At 41.4% G+C, this 17957-nt stretch overlaps 1 protein-coding gene across 3 annotated transcripts in view; it reads right to left on the bottom strand.

Annotated features, from left to right (window-relative positions):
* furina (furin (paired basic amino acid cleaving enzyme) a) overlaps positions 1–17957 on the bottom strand; it is a 45560-nt gene that overhangs the window by 4812 nt on the left and 22791 nt on the right. For all 3 annotated transcript variants that reach the window (XM_061277183.1, XM_061277184.1, XM_061277185.1), the window contains exons 5-15: positions 17191–17319; positions 17022–17098; positions 13488–13576; positions 9435–9607; positions 7761–7973; positions 6262–6362; positions 5854–5957; positions 5520–5637; positions 3860–4039; positions 3659–3783; positions 2920–3027 (exon numbers count right to left, since the gene is read on the bottom strand). In XM_061277183.1, coding sequence (XP_061133167.1) covers positions 2920–3027; positions 3659–3783; positions 3860–4039; positions 5520–5637; positions 5854–5957; positions 6262–6362; positions 7761–7973; positions 9435–9607; positions 13488–13576; positions 17022–17098; positions 17191–17319 — 1417 coding nt within the window. The remainder of the gene's footprint in view (positions 1–2919; positions 3028–3658; positions 3784–3859; positions 4040–5519; positions 5638–5853; positions 5958–6261; positions 6363–7760; positions 7974–9434; positions 9608–13487; positions 13577–17021; positions 17099–17190; positions 17320–17957) is intronic.

The raw sequence follows: 17957 nt of genomic DNA, 5'->3' as shown, positions 1-17957 counted from the left end.
CCTGGGGGACACCGGAGGTGACAGTGTGAGTGTCGGATTTTTTCCCCCCCAGGGAAACGTACTCGGTCCGGTTTGAGAGGTAGGACTGAAGCCAGGTTAGAGCAGTGCCAGAGAATCCAGTGGAGTGAAGCTGGTTAAGGAGGATATTGTGGTGGACAGTGTCAAATGCAGCGGACAGATCCAGCAGGATGAGAAGTGACGGGGAGCCTGCATCGGCAGCCATGAGAAGGTCGTTGGTGACCCTAACAAGTGCTGTTTCAGTGCTGTGGCCAGAGCGGAACCCGGATTGAAATTTCTCAGCGATGTTATTGCGGGTAAGATGAGTGTGAAGTTGGGCAGCTACCACTTTTTCCAGAACCTTGGAGAGGAACGGGAGTTTAGATATTGGTCTGTAGTTGGCAAGGTTGTCCGGGTCAAGTGAGGGTTTTTTGAGCAGAGGGTTAATAATGGCAGTCTTCAGTGCAGGGGGTACAGAGCCAGACTGGAGTGAGAGGTTGATGACATTGGTTATTAGGGGACTAATGGCTGAGGTTTGTTGTTTAATGAGGGCTGTGGGGAAAGGGTCCAGGGCACATGTGGAGGGTTTCATCTTTTTGATGATGTCCTCTACCTCCGACTGCAAGATAGGAGAGAAGCAGCGGAGAGGCTGGACTGTCCCGGGTGGAAGGAGGGGGGGAGGAGGTGAAGTGGTGGGGCCAGAAGAGGAGAGGAGCTGGGTGCGGATGTTGTTAACCTTAGCGGTAAAAAAGGTCATAAAGTTATTGGACACTACCTCTGAGGATTCTGTTGGAGTGGTGTGAGGTGGTTTGAGAAAGTGGTTGATGGTTGAAAAGAGTTGTTTTGAGTTTCCAGGGGTATTGTTTATGATATTGGAATAGAACTGAGCACGTGCAGTCCCAAGGGCTTTTGAGTAGGCCTTCTGATGTTCTTTGTAGGCCTGTTTGTGCACGGTCAGTCCTGAGGCTTTAAGACGACGCTCCAGGATGCGCCCAGTTGACTTCAACAGACGCAGCTCACTGGTGTACCAGGGGGCTGAGTGTGAAAAAGTGACTGTTTTGGTTTTTTGGGGGGCATGGATACTTAGAAGTTTGGCCAAAGAGTTATTGTAATAGTCCACTGCCTTGCTGACTGATGTAAAGGTTGCAGAGGAGGAGGAGAGAAACTGGAGGTCCTGTGCTATAGTGTCTTGATTGATGTTTTTGAAATTTCTGAATGAGATTTGCCGCTTGGGTTTGGAGTGGGGGCGTGGGAAAGGAAGTTCCATTTGAATAAGTTTGTGGTCAGACACACCGACCTCGAGAACTTGCAAGTTGCTTATTGCCGATGAGGAGATGACAAGGTCAAGTGTATGCCCTTTGTCATGTGTGGGGACATTTACATATTGGGTGAGGTGTAAACAGTCCAATAGTTGCAACAGGTCAGAGGCAGGGGGGCTGGAGGGGGTGTCAACGTGGACGTTAACATCACCCAGTATGATTAGATTAGATGAAGTGGAGGTACAGAGGGTAGTGAGTAGATCGTGTAGTTCTGGAATGAAAGAGGAGTTTGGTTTAGGAGGGCGGTAAATAAGTAAAACTGTGATGGGATATGGAGGTTTACATTTGAATGCAAGGGATTCGAATGAGGAGTGATCAGGTAGAGGGAGGGGGGACAGCTCTAGATCAAGACGGTGGAGTACAGCCAGGCCACCGCCACGGCCAATGCTGCGAGGTTTAGTTATGTATCTATAACCAGAGGGACAGGCTTCATTGAGGGATTGATAGACATCAGGTGGTTGCCAGGTCTCAGTCAGGCACATTATGTCTAGGCCTTTGTCCAGGATAAGGTCGTGAATAAATGATGATTTACGGGTGAGTGCTTGGATGTTGAGGAGATCCATTTTGATTGTGGCTGTGGGGCTGTGTTTAGGTAGGGGGCGAAGTAGAGAGAAATCCACTCCACGCATTGAGAGCATACTGTAACCTTCTCAGTCTGATGAAACGTGGCATGAATGAACCATCTGGAGTCTGCATGCACGTCTTAAGCAGTCGGCAGATTTGCAATGTGGAAGAGCTGGACAAGCCTTTTAAACAACATATGCACAAGTCTCACAATAAACCTCAAGAGCTGTTACATGCTCAATATACTGCTAACTACTCGGTTGGCAATGTCACTTGTGGTGTTCATTTAATTAGTATGAATCAAATGAATCCCATGACGCTAAATTTGTGGTCCGTATTGCAGATCGACAATACGCATAACCATCTTTAAACTGCCTCTGTCAAAAGCTTTTAGCTACCGCAGGCTAACTCGCTAGCATTTCGCCAGTGTCAAAACCATGCCAAATAAATCATGCCCAGTGGCAACTCTTGATGGCAGGAGCTCGAAGTCAACCACATTATCTTAAAAGGCAATATCAGACGATAACACGAATACAACAATGACTATCAGGTGACCCTCCCTGGCTGCTTGTCAGTATGTCGTTACCCATGTCTGCCTGTAGGGGCCAGACTGTCATTGTGTCAGTCGGTTTTCACTTGGACCTCGTCGTCTGTGTTGGTATTTGGATTGGCTGTCACAGCAATGTGGACTTGATTCGAATAATTTGACGAATTACTTGAAGCGATCAGTAATAGTTTGCGGTTGAGGTTGTGACCTCTACATCTGCCCGGGGCGCGTTGACCTCCTGTGTCTTAGTCTGTTCTCAGCCATGTCATGTACATAAATAACATTTTGATACAATAACTGCTTTTACACAAGGGATAGTAAGTGTGGGATGGCCCAACAATTGGGGTTTAGAGACTGTGATCAATGGGAAAGACTTGTGTCTTGTACTACCAGCTTTGTTTTCAATTATTTTTACAAGTATGAAAGGTGATATAAAACAACATAGTGTTGATTAACTAATTGAAAAAAAGCAGGACGGAGACAGCATCTTACCAAGGCATATCTGCCTGAGGTCCAACGTCTTACAGTTGCCGTTTGGAGGCTGAGAATCTCCAGGAGGTGCGGTGCCATACAGCACCAGGATGAACTGGGTTAGGGTGCCTGAGAAGAAAAATAAGCCAGGAGATACTTTTTTTTTTTTTTATATACGTATATATATTTATATATAGCTTGCACGGGGGGGGAAAAAAAGTGTTCCTGAAAAAAGTAGGCCCGTCGGAGAGGCTCAAGCTCCCGAGAGTAAATTTTGTTCCAACATATTCTTTAGAAGACTCTCCAATTTTTGCCACAAAATGACACTTTGAAAAGAGCAGCGCTTTTAAGACAACCGGATGCCCCCTTCGTGTCTAATAAGATTAGTTGTGAGTGCAAAAGAAGTGTGTGTGAGGGAGGGGAGGATCTTAAGCGGTTCATCTTGACTGAAAGTCACCCGAGTGTGAATAGAGCTGACAGATTTCAATTTTTTTCTCTTTTCCATTATTTTCTTTTCAAGCTTACACTCTTAGAGAAGGAATGAAGCAGCTACTTCACATCGAATTTGATCGTTGCACAAAACAAGCAGCAGTTTTTATTCCACTAATTGAATGCATCTAAAAAAAAAAATCACGACTTTTAGTTTCAGGAATTAAATTTTAAGTTGTAATTGACTTATTCATACAGCATAACTGTAGATGATTGCAGTAGCATCAAGTTCGGATGAAAACAGAAATATGCCTCCACAAAGAGGCTTTACCATAGTCGCTGGCGCCCGCTACATTCTCGATCTCCAGCGTCCACTTCCCAGAGGGGTTCTCGTCCCAAGAGTGGGTGGTCATGAAAGCCCAGTCATTAAAACCCTCTGATGAGTAGTCATGAGGCCTGCAGGAAATCATCATGGCCGTGTAAACAGACTGAAGTGACCAGCTTGTGTGTAGGTGGAGCTGCGCGTTCGTACCTGGGGTGGAGCAGCGTGGAGCGTGTGCCGGCAGGACTAATGAGGTGGATCGCCAGGTTGCCCCTTCGGTTGTACGACAGGGTGAGCCGAGCTTGGACGTGTTCCAGTGAGGTCACGTGACTGTCGCTCTCAAAGCAGGCATCTATGCTCTTGTTAACTGATAAATGGCCGCCAATGTTTCTGTGAACATACGCATCATGTGATGTAGCTAAGAACACAGCGTGCCGTCAGAACCACTACACGGGATTCTCTCTAAGCTTGGGATCAGAATGCTACTTAACTCCTCACCACTGTGATAGGGGCAAAGAGTCTGAAGCCTTGGAGAGGATTAAAGTTTCACCACCTGTAGCAACCATGTGCTGTCAAAAAACAATCTTTGTCTTCACACCCTCCTTCCCATAGCTGCCTTAAAGTTTTTTTTGTGTCACGTTAGAATCAAACTTGAAGAAATAACAGCTGACAAGGTGTGAGTGCAAACAGTCAAGCTCTAGGGCACAGCGTTTCAAGTACAGGAGGATTCCTTTGTTCATTAAGTAACTTGCATATATCTTCTACATGTCTAAGGAAGTCATATCAAAAGATGCAAAGAAGACAGTGATTACATGTTGACCATGTACAAGGATTACAACGTCATATCTTTCAAGCTTTAAAACGCTATAATGCTAATAGCACCATGTAGATCATGATTACATTCCTCTCGAAATAGTATGGATTTTTTGTAGAACACTATTCTAAAGTGCTTCTACCCACAAATGACGATTCAATACGGTTTTTGATTAAATTTGATTTGACTCAATGGGATTAACATTTGATTCAAAATGATACCTTTGGGAAGGTATGATGCAATTACTTTTTGTTGTCATTGAATGAACTTGTCAGTACACTGAGTATGACATTTCCATGAAGATATCTCTCCAACAAGAAATGATTCGATGCGTATCGTGATACATCACAAAGCGGGATGATTCGATTCGTTTCGATTCCATGCAGCACATCTTTGAATCAAAATACAATTTTACAGCTTAAATGGGGTTACACCTTTTATAGCCTCTTTTATTGTCACATTTTAATAGCACTGATTATGTATGTTAAAAATACTGCATACTAAAATGGTCAGATGTACACATTCATTTTAAATTGGACTGCGACTGAGAAAGACTGAATCCTTAAATCGCTCCCTGAATGAGGTTAACTGCTAACTTTTGAATGACTGTCCTGATTCCTGCTCCTGCTCCCAGATGCTCAAACCGTCTGCTCGAAACAGCCTAAAGCTGAGGATGCTCACACCCACACAACAAGTGCATAATGACTGGTTGAGGACAGTCTGCGTACAATACCGGATATAAAACAGGCATGGGAGAAAAAAAAAATACATATCAGTTTTGGTTTTGTCCTCTCAGTGGACCTTTTCTTAATTTGCTTTGGAAACTTTAGTTGAAAGGCTGTGGTAGACAAAAACAACCACTGGAATGTTTATCTGCCTTTCGATTCAAAATAACAGTGCGCAAAAGATGCTGAGAATAAAGGAAAAATGATTCAATATCCTTTCTGCCGCTGTGGTATGCAGGTCGGATATAGAAACTTGGGGCACAAAATAGTTGAATATGGAGAGGATTATCACTGGCTATGAAATGCAGTGAGCAGTGTGTGTTGCACAAACTTTGGCTCGGAGAGCATGGTGATCACACATTTTCGTTGCGGCCCCACGCTGGTCCATGTCTTTGCCAGAGCCACGATTGCACTGGCATCAAGCAGGCCATATCCGTATGAGTGGCTGACTGCAGGAAATGAGGGAGAAGAGAGGAGACATGACAGCTGTCCTTCTGAATGAAACTCCCGCAACCTAAGCGTCGGAACACATGCCACTTCAAGAAATGTATTTTGTTCAGAACCAAAGACCTGCTTTTCTAATTTCAATTTAGCTTCAGAAGTAGATGCAGAATATTACATTGAGGCTGAAGGACATGACGATAGCTACAATTTGAGTGGTGTACCTTTGCGTCCAACCCCATTGGTATTCCAGTCACTGGTGGCCAGGTGGGCAGGGTGAGAGGTTCGCACAACCAGATGTTGCATGTCCCTCCAGGTCAAATTTTTACTGGAACAAAATCCAAATATAAGCACACATTCACACATACACGGTAAGTTTGACATTCTCAACTCAGATTCAAGCCAGATAAATGCAGATGCAACATTATGGTCAACTACTATCTGCAATGATCAGAAAATTTGCCTCTATTTCAATGTGCTTCATTGCATCAAAATGGCTTCTTCAGCAGAAAAAAATGCTAAGTGTACAGTGTATATTTAGCTCAGTAGACATGAGGACATTTTTAGAGCATGAATCTTAGGACAAAGCTGCGGGCAACGTGAAATTTGAAAATCGACTGATTAGCACTTACTTTGCCTCGAGGGCTAGAGCGATGATCCCGGCAGCCAGTGGGGCGGAGGCAGACGTCCCTGTGTGGGAGTCTGTGCATTTAGCCTTAAGGTCTGTCGTGATCTGATAAGGAAAAAATAATTACATTATCTAATTGAGCCCGCTCGAGCCGAGAGGGTAAACGTTTCGGACATTTCAATTGCCTCTTATTATCTTATTATCATGTAAATGTATCTGCTGGAAGTGAACGCAGTTGAAATGTTAAACATATGGAAAATGGTGAGCAACAAGTGCTCAATATGGATTCCTTGTCCAGCAGGGGAGTTTGATGATGAAATAAAAGAACAAGTGCTGAATCCTTTTCCTCAACCTTGACTCAGGTCTCTTTTTAGATTTATGACCAATAGCAGCGAGCTGTAGTTGCACATGGCAGCTCCTGTTGGGCGACTTAAAATATGTGCCGTGATATGAAGCAAGACGCAAGCAATCTTTGAAAAAAATGCAGGTCAGGAAACTACATAGAGGGAAGCTCCAAGGCAATCATGCACACCAAGTGATGCGGTCCAACTGAATTGAACTGAACAAGTGCGATACAAATACAGTCGGTGGTGGTGCCTCACGCTTGTATGCACACAATTGCTGCAACAGTAAAGACTCCCCAATCTTAAGTTTTACACTAACAACTCATTACACAAGTACAACAAAAAAGCAAAGACAGAATTTACATGTCTAAGTGTTGCTGCGACTGGAGTAGACCAAAATTATTCTCTATTTATGCCATGAATGTTAAAGCAGCAGCTTTCTAAGGGGACTTCCATTAACTTATTATTCATAATCATTTTAGTGGGCCAAAAGTGAATTAATGAATATAGTGGGCCAAAAGTGAATTAATTGATGTAAAAAAGAAAGAAGAGGGCCGGTCAAGAGGAGAATCAGGGGGTTATGATGCTGCAGATCCCAAACCAAGTTAATCAATAACCAATTATTGTGCAAGAACTATACTTGGGTAATCATGTACTTTTTGCTGTTCCTTAAGATTTTGCCAGTCATGCCATCATCATCAAGTGTTTGAACAGACCAGCTAACGGCTTATGTTTGTGTTTTAAAGTTCCCCATCGTGCATTTCAAAAAGACATTCCGAACAGTCGTTTAAATGTGGAATAGCACAATGAGTGTACACTTAATGGAAAAAAAAAAAATGGTTGGGCTCAACACTTTTTGGCATTTAGTCTCATATTGGAAAACCTGACACCACAGCTGTTGCTGCTTCAAAGGGTCTTGCTGATGTTTTTTCTGCGGAAACACATGCCACCATTTATAATGACTGAGTGAATGTTTCAATTTCAGCCATTTAAAACCAGAGGTGGGGTGCAGCATGTTTTTCTGGATGAATGGGCAAAAAAGAATTTAACAATGGATGGCAAAACCTGTGATTTGATTTACCTCGACTTCAGAAGCCAAGAACTTATTATTGGAAAAAACAAGTGTTTATGAAAGGTGGTGCAAAGAGGCAAAACTCACAATTTGCTTCTCGTTGAGATTGCCCGAGCTGTAGGTGGTTGCGAGGGTTGAGGAGCAAGCCTCGCTGTACCAGGGGACAAAGCCATTTTGGGTCGAGCTGCTGATGGAGAGGGTGTAGATGCTATTGGTGTAGCCATCACAGTTACAGCTGTCCTTATCCCTGCCACCGTTGCCGGAGGCCCACACGAAAATCGAGCCCAAACCTCCACGACCCTGAAGGTTGTAAAAGACATTTATAGTGAAACTTGCAGAAATCCCACAAAATCATTGCCTATTTCAAATGAGAAGGTCAAGGAGGCCCCTTTGAAAATCAAAAGCGGGTAAATATCAGATGACAGACCAGTCGCTGCAGTATACCATGCAAGCGCTCAGTGCTTGAAGTGTAGTAAATCATCTTTATAGTATTGACTGGCACCATTTCTGTGCATCGATCCAACCTGTACATGTGCCACCCGCTGCCAACCGACAGCGCAGCAATCATCAAAGTAGTCTGTGTCAGCAGTCCCAAATCAGTTTTATGGCACATGCCACAAATCCCACAGTTCACAACGAGTCTGTGTGCTACGGCTTAGATGCATCTATGCATGGCGTGCGTATGTGGGATCCGTTGGCTTATCAATCTCTTTTTACACGACACGGTCCAATGCAGTAAAACAAGAGGGTAAACCAAGTACAGGCCTGTTTACAAGGCATATAAGACCAACTGCAAATCAAGTCTTCTTGATTTGTTGCTTCTTATGAGAAGACTAAAATTACAACAACACTGTATATCCGTTTGTTCATATCCATGTTTAACAGCATTTGTTTTTAAAGATCCCGCTCCCTTTTTTTTTTTCTTTTCTTCAAACTGTTTTTCTAACCATTGACATTCTTAAAGCACTTTGGCAGGATAATTTGGGTTGGGAATGAATCGGCAGGATGCCCTTTTTTCCAGACACTCCACCTCTGTTTGACTTTGTGCAAGCAAAAGTATAGGAACGGAAATTAAATTCATTTAAAGTGGATCACATTTAATATTTAGTAACTCACAATAACGGCACCGACAGAAACAAAATAATTAACCTCGCTGTTCCAAAACCTTTGCAGGGGAAATAGGCAATCAATATATAAAGCCTACAGAACATTTGGTTCTGAAATGCTGAGGTGTTTCTCCAAACTGTTTATTACTCAATGCCTCTGAGATTAGTAGCTGATGCAAAAATTGACAGAAACATTTGCACTTTGTTGCCAGTTACCAGTTGAGTGAGCGTGCAGTAATGACAAATTGGGCAAACTCCTGTCATACTTAAGACTGGTCACAATATTATACATCAAACAGTGGGGGGAAATTTGGATTTTGATAACAAGTCAATCTGCATTCGCTGGAAGTTCTGGGGTTGAACTTTGATCATTGAGTTTAAAATAAACTTTCATGCAACATCTCCTCATCAAATCCAATTTAATTTCCTTCAGCTCAGATTTAATTTTCATTATTCTCGTGACCGGTGGCTTTCAGAGCGCATTTCTCTTCCGTTCATAATTGTCAGGGTCAAACACAGCTTTGTTCCTTCCACTTTTGTGCCCTCATGCTTGAACGGTTCAATTACAGACTGTTGAAAGGAAGCCACACACACAAAAGCAGTAGATTTCTCTCATACAAATGACAACTCCCGCACTCACTCAACATATACAGACCTCAGTAACTCCACGCAGAAAGGCCTCTTTGGCAAGTTTGGCAGGCCCATCCACAGTTTTGCCATCATCCTCTGGGCCCCAGCTGGCGCTGTAGATGTCAATGTGTTGAGGGTTCAGGCCCAGAGACTGGGCCTCCACCATGTCTGTCACCTCACCATCCAGCATGCGCACGCCTGCATTATTGGCGAAATGGAAAATAGGCTTATTTTGGAACTTTATTATTCACTTTTGTTAAAATGCCAAGTTTTTATGTTATAAAAGAATGAGACAATCATTTCAAAATGTTGTCCGCTGCTAATGTGATGTATAAGCTAAACAACTCAATAGACTTCGAGAGGCTAACCAGAAAAGAATAGGACAGTCAATTCATTAAACGTAGCATGGAACAGAGTGAGGATCATCATCAAGTGGAGAAAATAAGGCTCTTCAGTGCATGTCACAACAATTTTCTTCCTATTGGTAAGCTGGCAAGACCCAAAAAGTAAGCTGGGCAAGACCCAAAAAAATCCAAACTTGGCTACATTTAGCAAAAAATACCCTTGACATGTCCCACATACAGGTGGGAAAATATGTTTTGATCCAATAAAACTATGCTGAAAATGTTTGCCTGTAATTGAAGAAAGTATGTTTGGCCCAAACACAACATTGCTCACTGCCTTAGTCAAGGTGGAAGGAATTATGAACAGGTCCAAGTACCAGTCAGTTGCTGTTTGGATATAACCTTCATGTTTCTGCAAAACAATGTCTGGAAAAGCCTACAAGAACATCTGAACTTTTTCAGAGGGACTTTTAAATTGGTAGCAGTGGTGTCTCTAGTCCATCTTGAATATGATTAGATGATTCGGAAAGCAGTCCCTTGCACTGATTTAGATAAGAGTAGGTGTGCATACTTGTGCAACCACATTCTCAGCTGTTTAATTATTATTGCGGAGAAAAACAATTCTAACGAATTGCACGGGTTGTAACATTAATGGTGAAAAATATTTAAAGATTCATCATCTTGGTTCCATTTTTATATTACAAAACCCTGACATTGGAATACCGATGTGCAGACTTTATATCCACTTTATGTAGCATCTAAGGTTGATGGGTAGCTCCTTTTTACTGCAACTGTGGTTTCATTTTCGTTCGTCTTTAGTTTCGATGTGCGGCCCAACGACTCCATCGTGCTTCCCATTTTAGGGGAGATGTAACTCACACGCACACTACTGTGCTGTTTCATATTTGCATAAATCGAGTGCAGTTTCACTGTGTGCCTTTTGGGTGTCTGTGGTGTCAGCTTGCAACGGAATATTTTTGTGCCTCTTATTATTTTATTTAGTTTGGTTTTTGCTCTCCCCACCACCGACATTAAGGGCAAAATAATTGCTGTTGTGCTCCAAACGGTTCAGAAGGAACAGATTCAGCTGCATTGGAGCTTACAGAGGATTCGAGCAGAAAGATGAAAGGGCTCATCGTGAATTGAAACATGAATAAATAAAGTGGGAAAACATTTTGATTGGAACAACAGAAAGAAAATTGGACAGACATAAGAATATATCAAACTAATGATTGTGGAAAAGACATGTAGTGTGTGAAGTGCTTATGTCCGTGTTTACATTCTTCTCTTGCGGCTTACGTTTTGTGTCAGTGACATTCCCTCGAGACTCTATTAGTTGTAACAAATGAAATTCCAAAACACGTTCCAAATGCATTGCATAATTTCCCCGCCGCAAAATTGCTGCTCTGTTCCGGGAAAGTAAGTGCCATCTCTATAACAAACTGCAAAGGCATCAAACAACTTTTGTAGTATTTCTGTGGTAGTCACCAGCTGCGCAAGGTTTTTTTTTTTTTTTTTTTAATAATACAAAGGGGAACTTGAAAGTATTCCCAGCCCTACAAAAGGTCAAATAAGCCACAAAACCAGAAGACACCCAAGACACATACTGTAAATTATAGTACAATGTGTGCATAATATCTACATACACACACTTTGTTGAATAAGGATTTATGTCTGGTTGTCTGTTACAGGTAAATGTACTCTTCTGCGAAAAACTGTCAAATTACTCACCCTTTTTTTTTTTTTTCCTGGGGCCATGATTTGTTTATTACTGCACTTTCAAGATTGCTGGACAGTGTATGCATTCATCAGTTTGATGTTCAGTGAATGCGTGGCATTCCCCCTGTTGCCCGTGCCAGGCCAAATTTCATACTTGGACCCCAAACCTAGCAATAATACGGTAGATTCTAAAAAGGTTTATTTTGAAAGATTTTTATAGAGGTAGGAATGCATTCTTTAGTGCCAAGAACAACTTTGAAAGGTAAGGTCGGTATTGCAGAGCACTGAGACTGTATTTCTCTCACTTGACTTAAGACTCTTTAAGACTCTACGAGCTATAATGGCTGGCCAAAGTGAACATGTATCTGTCTGCCTTTTGTTTCAACTAGTTCGACATTGGCTGTTTGAAAAAAGACTTTACAGCTGAAACACTTGAGAAGGCTGCGCCACCTTTTGAGACCACACACAGCACACCTTTTATCTTAATGAGAATGTATGAAGATCCTGCCTCAAGGCGCAGAGAATGATCATAAAGTTGGATGACGTGGTATGGCGAGGAGATCGTCAGAGATGAAATGAGAGAACAGGCACAGAGATTAAAGCGACGCCTGCTGTTTAAAGAATACATTTTACATCTGGAGAAGCCACATTAGAGGCTCTTGAAAGCATCCTGTAAAGACGTGCATTAGCATCCAATGCCTAATCTATCATGCGTAAACCATTTTAACATGGCTCCATTTTTATTTTACATTGAATCTATTTAGAAACAATTCCTCTTTCATATTTGTATTAAGTTTTAACAATGGGAAAGTAATTTCAGCAATCAAAACTGAGATTATATCTTGCTAGGGGTTTCTTTAAAAAAAAAAAAATCAGTTTACCATGCCACCTACCTGTTTCCACATCATCTAGTAACTCAAACCACCAAATTAATTGGTTTTGAATATGAATAAATTATTTCAAACTAATGACAGAATAGGACTGTCAGAACAGAAATTGAACTCATGTGAAATCAACACGAACATTTTCATTATTGATAGAAGCAGTTACTAAAGGTTGGGGGGGAACGAGAAATCGCGCTAGTCGATTAAATTTCAACGCAACAAATCACCCCACCAGTAAATCATCCATCAATTATAAAGCTTGTTTTAAGCAGCCGGGCCTTGTTCTAATTGCGGTTGTGTTGTAGATACACATCAGAGCAGAGTATTAACAACATTGTGCAAATGTGTTTTCTGTTTACTAGACATCACTCTGTCATATGGCATCAATAATCTCCAAAGCATGTTTGTTTTCAGAGACACGACAGCAGAGTGTCAAGTGAGTTCGCATCAAGTAACCATTATTTTTTTAAGATAAAACCATATGTTCAATATTTTTCATTATTAGACGACCCTGTGAGATTAAAGTTCATCCAAACTAGCTGTGGGATCCACAGAATAACTCATGAGAGAATGTCAATGTTTATATTTCGACAATGACAATAAGAATCAATCCATAAAAGGACAAAAAAAAAACATTACCATTGATTAATCGAATAATCGGATAAAATTTTATTTGCGTTAAAGTTTATGAGAATGCATTTTCCCTTATTAGTGTTCATCTACCAATTATTTTTATTTAGTATTATTTAGTGATTATAAAAACAACAGCTAAGCAATATCACACAAGAAGATTTGATGGTTAATGTTTTCCAGAGTCAAGGCAGATATTTGCAAATATAGAATTCCAAAAGCACAAAACAAAAATCAATCTGCTTTAATGAAGCACTAGAGAAATCAGAGCATTATTACTTTTCAAAACCTGAACAAGGACAATGTTTGGTTAAAAAATGTCTCAAAACGAACATTTTAAAATATGAGGCAATTAATTTTATAATCAATTTATCAATTAATTTTGACATCTCTAGATGATAAATCACATGAAAAAAAAATGCTTTTCTTCATAATGTTCATAATGCAAAGTTGTTAGCACTTGCACAGGTTTATCAAAATGACCAATTCCATAGAACATACCTCCAATCTTGGCATTGTAAGCCACACCCACTCCACAGATGCCATTGTTGGCTACTGCTGCCACCTCTCCCGCACAGCGTGTTCCATGCCTACAAAAAAAGCGATGAGAAAAACTTTATCACATATCATTCTGCTAAAAAAAAATATAGCATTTTGTTGTACATTTATAGGACCAAGTAATGCACCCAGTTAAGAAATGTGTTGCTTGTGAGAGAATATGTTGTTGAAGAAAAATGGCAGAAGGGGCACAGTGAAACAAAACAAACGTGATGCTCAACCGTTTTGATTTCTTCAGACATACCTAAATTCCTATCTGTCAAAAAATAAACATTAAGGCACCGAGTAAATACACGATTCTTTACAACCTGCAAGAATTGGAGGAGGGTGTGCGCAAAATCAGTCAAAGGCAGAATAAAAACCTATCGTCTGTATGTGCGATGGAATTTTTGTGAATAACATTTGCCATTTTAACAGACTGTCTTTCATTATTCCCATACTTGTACTTTGTGCTGTAAAAGAGCTAGCTCCAGGCCCTGCAATGTTCCACGGGCCAAAAGAGTGGCTGATCAGCACATTCCAGTTAGGTGCACTCGGCGAGATGGATACATACTGGTACACCTAATGCCCTGCAACATAATCGCAGACCCCCGTTGCGTTTAACCGACCCCAAACAGGAAAACCAAGTCTGTAAGCCAAAGCAGGCAAGATAGAAGCAAAATTTTATCGGGCCAAATGAGGCATACTTCGTGACAAAGTAAACATGCTAACATCGTGCGATTGTCACAGGCAATTCCTTTTATTTGAGTTACGTGGAAGGAGGACGGCAGCATAGTTAAAGTCGAATAAAAAGATTAAAAAAAACTAAACCCACACACATTATCTTGGCACTTCCCCGCAACATTTTATCTTAGAGCTTCCATTCCGCTGCCGCAGCATACATGCTTGGGATACAGCTGATGAGAAGGAGATAAATGATAAGCATTCAAGCAAACCTTTACAAACTCTGCCTTTGACACATTCATTACAGACACAAACATGGTAGATGGTTTCATGAAATACAAATGCTATCTATCAGAGATAGATTCATTTCTTGGTTTTGGAAATAAACCCCGAGACAAGAATACTATGCATACTGTATCCCAAATGATGCATTACTACATCGCTCGGTCACAGAAACCAAGAACACGATCACATTATTTTATTTCAGAAAAACCACAAGACCACTTGGTTAATACCGAGCTCCCATTAATACACATTTGAAACTAAAACATTGAAGGTCCTATTGGGCCATTAAATCAATAACAGAGTTCACAACAGGGTCACTGGAGCATTGCTTGCAATCGTTTGCACTGTTTCAGATGGGCAAAATCTTCATGATGCAAAACAACACGTTTGTGATCATTTGTTAAATCTACACAGGAGTTGTGCACTTGTGGCAAACTGCAAATCATTGGGTCCTTTACATTCTGTAAGAAACCATGAAGCACCTGCCAAAGTGGCATTAATATCAAGATTATGATTAACAAAGACTCGCTTCACCAAAGTCATGTTTTGATTACAGCGAGTACCCAGTGGCAAGGTCGAACAAGTGAGACAAACCTGCTTCACATCAAAATCAGATGTGAGCCCAAGGCCCACATATGAGATCAGTATTCAACTCCACAACAGACAACAACATTGTCACCGTGCAAAACCATAACTGATATTAAGTTACACGGCTATGCCTTGGAAAGGCTATTGTCGTAGAAAAGTATTCAAAACTGGGTCTGCAGATAAACGACTAGGAAAAGGGGGGGGTTTAGTACTGTGGTCATTCCTTGGGCTCCGTAACATTCATAAAAGATTTATGTGAAGATGGGAAGTCGCACAAAGTACTAGTCAAGTTGCATTGTGAAGCAAAGTTACACATTGGTTGAACAATACAGATGAGCTGCTGCTGGTTCAATGAATTTTAACATTTAGCAGAAGTTGGTTTTCAATTCAAAACCCGAGACGTCTTGTCACACACATTCTAAATCCAACACATGCTAATCCTGGAGGCTATTAAGGCTACCTACGGTTTTACCAATTTGGTCTTAATGTTTATAGAGCTGTGAGAACACAAAGTATAGAGCCAGTATGTGGTCACGTAAGAATAAGTATGACATGCTCTGCAATCCTGAATTTGTAAAAGCACAACATTTTTGCCGAGGTTCATCAAGAGAAACTCTGCAGGGCAATAAAAACCAAACAAATATAGTTCTTTTAAATTATGCTGGCATCTCCTGCAGTCAACCCAGTAGAAATGAGCCAAGTACCAGGAGTTGAGGAATAAATAAATAGATTGAGAAAATGCACATTTGTAAACCATCCTGATGGGACTGGAAGGAAACTTTGGAAAAACATCTCGACAGCATGCTCTCTTAGATAAACAAGAGGTTGAATGGTCACATTGCTAGCGAGCCATCCTCATTGCGGCCCGTATGTTGGGGAAGAAAGACAGCTTTATGGAGGTGAACACTGTTGGGCTTTCTGCAGGGGAACAGACACTTTCAGTCTGATGCAAGCTCACACAGTTTTCCTGCCCACTGGTTGTTTGCACATGCATCTGCAGCGACCCACCGAGAGGGCGAGAGACACAAATGCAACACAAACACGGTGCGCCTCTCATTCCATCTTGCCACGGGGAAGGCATAGAGAGGGAGCTGGGTGGCAAGAGATAAGGGCTGAGATGCGCCAGGGTTAGCGAGAGGTGCGGCAAGAGAGGAACATCAATAGTAAGTGTCTTAGCTGGGCTAGGGGCCACCATGAGCCGCGAGAGGTGCTTAAGTCTGCCTTGGCACGACTGTCAAAGTATGCAGCTCCTTCAGCGCGTGGCTCACCCATATATTTCCCCACTTGCACTATTTCGGATTTCGGCGATGTTTGGAGGGTAAACGTTTCCGGGACCCATAAAGCAATTTATAAAACAAAATTTAATTAGACCGACAGAAAGACATGCATAAATGCTTTAAGAGGCAAATATGTGTCTTTTTCACTATTTGTACTTATATTTACTGAAAAGCAGTCAAGACCAAGGGCGAGTCACGAGTCGTACAGATGACTGTAAGCGGGTTCTTTCAGAGCTAAACGAAGGGCTTGCTTTCATTAATTCTGATGACTTCATTTCTATGTATTCGCTGTAAGACGTCGCTGTGGTGGTAAACAACCTTTAATGCCACCTGCAGAGGCCATTTCAATAAATCTGTTTACTTGACACTCAAGGGCAGTATACCAGCTCTACAGTCTTAACGGCCTGGTGGCACAGAAAGAAATAAAAGGTCATTGCAATTATGGAAATGAGGGCCGGGCTCATTACAGGGGGTAACTGTACATTTTCGGAGTGTATGAGGCATTAAAAGTTAAAGTATCTTAGCACCTTCAATTAGACATCCTTTGGGAAATGACTCTAGCCGTGTCAAAGGATGAACCACTATCAGGCCTGTTTAGCTCGGTGGAAGAACACAAAGAAAAATGCATTTCCCTATAATTAAAAGTTGAAAAAGTTGCATGTACCTGTTATCGTTAAGCTGTGTGTATCGTGGCTGAGGGTCTGGGTCGCCGTCATTCACATCATAGCTGGCATCTGGGTCCTATGATACAACATGGCAATTGTGAAAATTATTTGAGCGTATTTATATAAAAGATGAAAAGGAAGTGGATTCCCCTTTATTTAAAACCTTACATAGTTTTGACTGAGGTCTGGATGATTCTTTTCGATTCCATCATCCAGGATGGACACCACCACTCCTTTACCTGTGTAGCCCAACTGCCAAGCAGCTTTGGCATTCAAGTCACGGTGGTTGGTGTTGTACTGCGGATGAAAACATATTCCCTGTATTTATGATTCATTGTGACACAGTAAAGAAAGAAACTGCAAAATGGCTTTCAAATGTTCATTCAAACAAACATATGTCATCTTAGGTAGGCCTTGGTGGGAAAGAAATAACAGGAAAGCAATAAGGCACGCCGCAAAAGACATTATTCAGTCATAAAGTATCAGTGCAACAAGTTTGCTTTGTCATTAATGCCGAGCAAAACACTGGAGACTTGGACGATGGCTCACAAATCATTTTGTATGCAGTTTGATTTGCGCTTGACATTCAATCTGACCTTTTCAAAGCTGAGGCTTTCATCTGCTTCAAAGCTAGTTTGCAATATTTACAAAATGTCTGATCCAGTGGGCTCTCCTTGCAGATGGCGTTAGAAGTGCATCCTACCAGACAACAATGTTTGTTCTTCAAAGAAAATCAACATAAGCTGTGACAATGCTGATAAAAACGTGCGTGAGACAGACGGAAAATCAACAGATAAACCAATGCCATGGTCATTGACAATGTGTTTGGAAAAAAAACAACGATGTAACAAGTTTGCCTCTAATTGCATCAGTTCATCAACTGCATCATTATCCCAGACATAAAACTAGTGATTTTAGTCTTTAAATTATTTTGT

The sequence above is a fragment of the Syngnathus typhle genome, linkage group LG4, assembly GCF_033458585.1.
Source record: "Syngnathus typhle isolate RoL2023-S1 ecotype Sweden linkage group LG4, RoL_Styp_1.0, whole genome shotgun sequence".
Taxonomy (NCBI): Eukaryota; Metazoa; Chordata; class Actinopteri; order Syngnathiformes; family Syngnathidae; genus Syngnathus; species Syngnathus typhle.
Note: the sequence above shows the minus strand (reverse complement) of the source record. Positions and strands in the feature narration are given on the sequence as shown.